General features: G+C 54.5%; 1 protein-coding gene across 1 annotated transcript in view; it reads right to left on the bottom strand.

The window, feature by feature from the left end:
• Positions 1 to 1,698: 1,698 nt before the first annotated feature.
• Positions 1,699 to 3,789, bottom strand: part of ENH_00053410 (WD domain, G-beta repeat-containing protein, putative) — a gene marked incomplete at both ends in the record, with an annotated part of 6,434 nt that continues 4,343 nt past the window's right edge. Inside the window, 5 exons of the mRNA XM_013583771.1 lie at positions 1,699 to 1,716; positions 1,950 to 2,188; positions 2,422 to 2,537; positions 3,113 to 3,213; positions 3,491 to 3,789. The exon at positions 3,491 to 3,789 is cut by the window's right edge and continues 1,877 nt beyond it. Of these exons, the coding sequence (XP_013439225.1) occupies positions 1,699 to 1,716; positions 1,950 to 2,188; positions 2,422 to 2,537; positions 3,113 to 3,213; positions 3,491 to 3,789 (773 nt within the window). The remainder of the gene's footprint in view (positions 1,717 to 1,949; positions 2,189 to 2,421; positions 2,538 to 3,112; positions 3,214 to 3,490) is intronic.

Below are 3,789 nucleotides of genomic sequence, written 5' to 3'. Positions count from 1 at the left end.
AAAATGGGACTTGGGGCCCCTGGGGCCCCCAGGGGCCCCCGGGGGCCCCCTGGGACCGACGGGGGCCCCCTGGGGGCCCCCAGGGCCCCCCGCCGAGGGGCCCTTTTGTGGGCATTTGGGGGGCCCCACAAGTGGTGCTGGGGGCCCCCGCGGGGCTCCCCTAATCGTACCCTATGGGGCCCCCTGGCAGCGGTAGGGGCCCTTGAGGGGGCCCCTAGGGGCCCCTAAAGGGCCTCTTTTGGGGCCCCTCATGGGGCCCCTGGAAGACCTTTCGGGGGCCCTCTGGGGCCCCTTGGGGGGCGTTTTTGGGGGCCCCTGGGGGCCCCTTTGTGGCCTTTATAAAAGCCTCTTGAGAGGGCCTCTGAGGGCCCCCTTAGTGCCCTCTGGGGGGCCCCCTGGGGGCCCCTCAGATAAATTCTAAACCCTAAACCCTAAAACCCTTCTTAACCCATTAGGGGCCCCCTAGAAGCCCCCAAGAAAACCCTTGGGGGCCCCTGAAGCGCCTCTAAGGGCCCCCTAGGGGGCCCCTGAGGGGCCCCTGGGGGGCCCCTGGGGGGCCCCTGAGGGGCCCCTAGGGGGCCCCTGAGGGGCCCCTAGGGGGCCCCTAGGGGGCCCCTGGGGGGCCCCTACCAGGGGCCCCCGGGGGCCCCCTGGGACCGACGGGGGCCCCCTGGGGGCCCCCAGGGCCCCCCGCCGAGGGGCCCTTTTGTGGGCATTTGGGGGGCCCCACAAGTGGTGCTGGGGGCCCCCGCGGGGCTCCCCTAATCGTACCCTATGGGGCCCCCTGGCAGCGGTAGGGGCCCTTGAGGGGGCCCCTAGGGGCCCCTAAAGGGCCTCTTTTGGGGCCCCTCATGGGGCCCCTGGAAGACCTTTCGGGGGCCCTCTGGGGCCCCTTGGGGGGCGTTTTTGGGGGCCCCTGGGGGCCCCTTTGTGGCCTTTATAAAAGCCTCTTGAGAGGGCCTCTGAGGGCCCCCTTAGTGCCCTCTGGGGGGCCCCCTGGGGGCCCCTCAGATAAATTCTAAACCCTAAACCCTAAAACCCTTCTTAACCCATTAGGGGCCCCCTAGAAGCCCCCAAGAAAACCCTTGGGGGCCCCTGAAGCGCCTCTAAGGGCCCCCTAGGGGGCCCCTGAGGGGCCCCTGGGGGGCCCCTGGGGGGCCCCTGAGGGGCCCCTAGGGGGCCCCTGAGGGGCCCCTAGGGGGCCCCTAGGGGGCCCCTGGGGGGCCCCTAGGGGGCCCCTGGGGGCCCCAAGAAGAGTTTATTGAACTGTACATCTGTTGATGTGGGCATTTGTGTCCTCAAAGGCATAATGGCTGCAGCCGGGGAAAAAAGAAAAATAAAAAATAAAAAATAAAAAAGAAAAAAAATTTAAAATTAAAAATATAAAATTAAAAATATAAAATTAAAAAAAATAAATTAAAAATTAAAAGTTAAACATTTTAAATTGAATTTCGCCGATTATTTCTTTAATTCAATTCAGCGCTTTCTGCCCAAATGAGTTTTGAAATTTATTTGTTTATTTACTATTTATTTATTTATTATTTATTTATTTATTTTATTTATTTATTATTATCATTTATTTATTTATTTATTTACTTATTTATTCGTTTATTATCTATTATTAATTTAAATATTTATTCATTTATTTATTTATTTATTTATTTATTTATTTATTTATTTATTTATTTATTTATTCTCTTACCGGTCTAGGGCGTCCTGCAGTTCAAACACACAGAAATGCAAAAAGAAGAAAAATTAAAAAGTTAAAAAATAAATATTTTAAATTCATAATTTTATTTTAAACAATTGTTAATATTTGGCTTGTGCTGCATGCGCAGCAGCAGCAGCAGCAGCAGCAGCAGCAGCAGCAGCAAGAGCTGCTGCTGCCGCTGCTGCTGCCGCAGCTGTCTGCTGCGGCTGCTGCTGCTTCTGCTGCCAGTGTTGGTTACAGCGTGAGTGTCCTCTCTGTTCCTGTCGCGCTGCTGCTGCTGCACCTGCTGCTGCTGCTGCTGCTGCTGCTGCTGCTGCTGCTGCTGCTGCTGGCTTACCCCGCTGCTGCTGTGGGGCCCCGGCCGCCAGAGGCGCACATAGTTGTCAATGCCACTCGTGGCAATGCAGGGGCCCCTAGGGTTTGTTTGGACGCAATTTAAGGAGGTTTGGTGTCCTTTTAAAATGCTCACGCATTGCCCTGCAGCAGCAGCAGCAGCAGCAGCAGCAGCAGCAGCAGCAGCAGCAGCAGCAGCAGTGCAGCAGGGGTAGGAGCGGCGGTGGGAGCAGCGGCAGCAGCGGGAGCGGGCTCGCAACAGCAGCGGCAGCAGCAACAGCAGCAGCATCGAGCCAGCCGCAGCAGCAGAACCAATGCACAAGCAGCAGCAGCAGCAGCAGCAGCAGCAGCAGCAGCAGCAGCAGCAGCAGCAGCACCATCTAGGAGTTGGAAAACGCATGCAGCCCCATCGTCACTAGCTGCTAGAACAAATTCGTCTCCGTAGAAGCCGCACTCCTTAATGCCAGTTTCCACATTCGAGGCCCCCACGTATCTGCAAAACCCTAAACCCTAAACCCTAAACCCTAAACCCTAAACCCTAAACCCTAAACCGAACCCAAACCCTAAACCCTGAAACCAGAATATGTGGAAGGAGCATTGTCTTCGCTTTGTGGAGGAATCCTAAACGAGGAATGTTAACCCTAAACCCTAAACCCTAAACCCTAAACCCTAAACCCTAAACCCTAAACTCTAAACGCGGCAAACCCTAATTAGTGTGTCACTGAGCCTCTTCTGGCGCTAAAACCCTTTGCAGGGTTTGAAGCTTCTTGAGGGTTTAGGGTTTACCAAGTGTTTAAAACCTAGGGTTTGAGGGGTTTAGGGAAAACTCGTTTAGGGTAAAGGGCTAGGGTTTAGGGTTTAGGGTTTAGGGTTTATGACTAGGGTTTCGGGTGCAGCAAAACTGCTCCAAAAGGGCTGCAGAGGCCGCAAGGCTGCTAGGGTTTAAATGCTCGAATTCAGGGTTTAGGGTTTAGCGCCTAGGGTCTAGGGTTTAGCGCCTAGGGTCTAGGGTTTAGCGCCTAGGGTTTAGGGTTTAGGGTTTAGGGTTTAGGGTTTAGGGTTTAGGACCTGCCGAACTCGCACTGCGGCCTCCAATTGGCGTTTAGCAGCGACTCCCATTGTGCTGCTGCTCCGCCGCTGCGCCAGTCCCCCTCGCACAGCGCCAGGTCCTAAGCAGCAGCAGCAGCAGCAGCAGCAGCAGCAGCAGCAGCAGCAGCAGAAGCAGCAGCAGCAGCAGCAGCAGACACAGCAGCAGCAGCAGCAACAGCGTGTCCATGATATCCCCTGGTATCTGGAGGCCCTGCTGCTGCCTGCATGCATTTGAAGATTTAAATTAACTTTTGCATTTATTTTATTTATTTAATTTTAATTTTAATTTTAAAATTAAATTAAAATTAAAATTAAAATTAAAATTAAAATTAAATTAAATTAAATTAAAAGACTGACATCAAGAGCATCCAGAGGAGACACAGTTGTGTCTGGCTCGCTGCTGCTGTCCTCATCGCTGCTGTGGCCATCTCTGCTGCTGCTGCTGCTGCTGCTGCTGCTGCTGCTGCTGCTGCGCAGCAGCCGCATTGTTGCGGGGCTTTCTGGAGCTGCTGGGAACAGCTCATTGACCCAAGCAGTTGTTAACTCCTCCAGCAAGTTGCTGCTGCTGCTGCTGCTGCTGCTGCTGCTGCTTGCATGCTCTGCAGAGCCTGACTCTTGCTGCTGCTGCTGCTGCTGCTGCTGCTGCTCTCTCCGCG

This window comes from Eimeria necatrix, genomic scaffold, assembly GCF_000499385.1.
Source record: "Eimeria necatrix Houghton genomic scaffold, Enh_scaff430, whole genome shotgun sequence".
Taxonomy (NCBI): Eukaryota; Apicomplexa; class Conoidasida; order Eucoccidiorida; family Eimeriidae; genus Eimeria; species Eimeria necatrix.
This window is presented reverse-complemented; position numbering and strand designations above follow the sequence as displayed.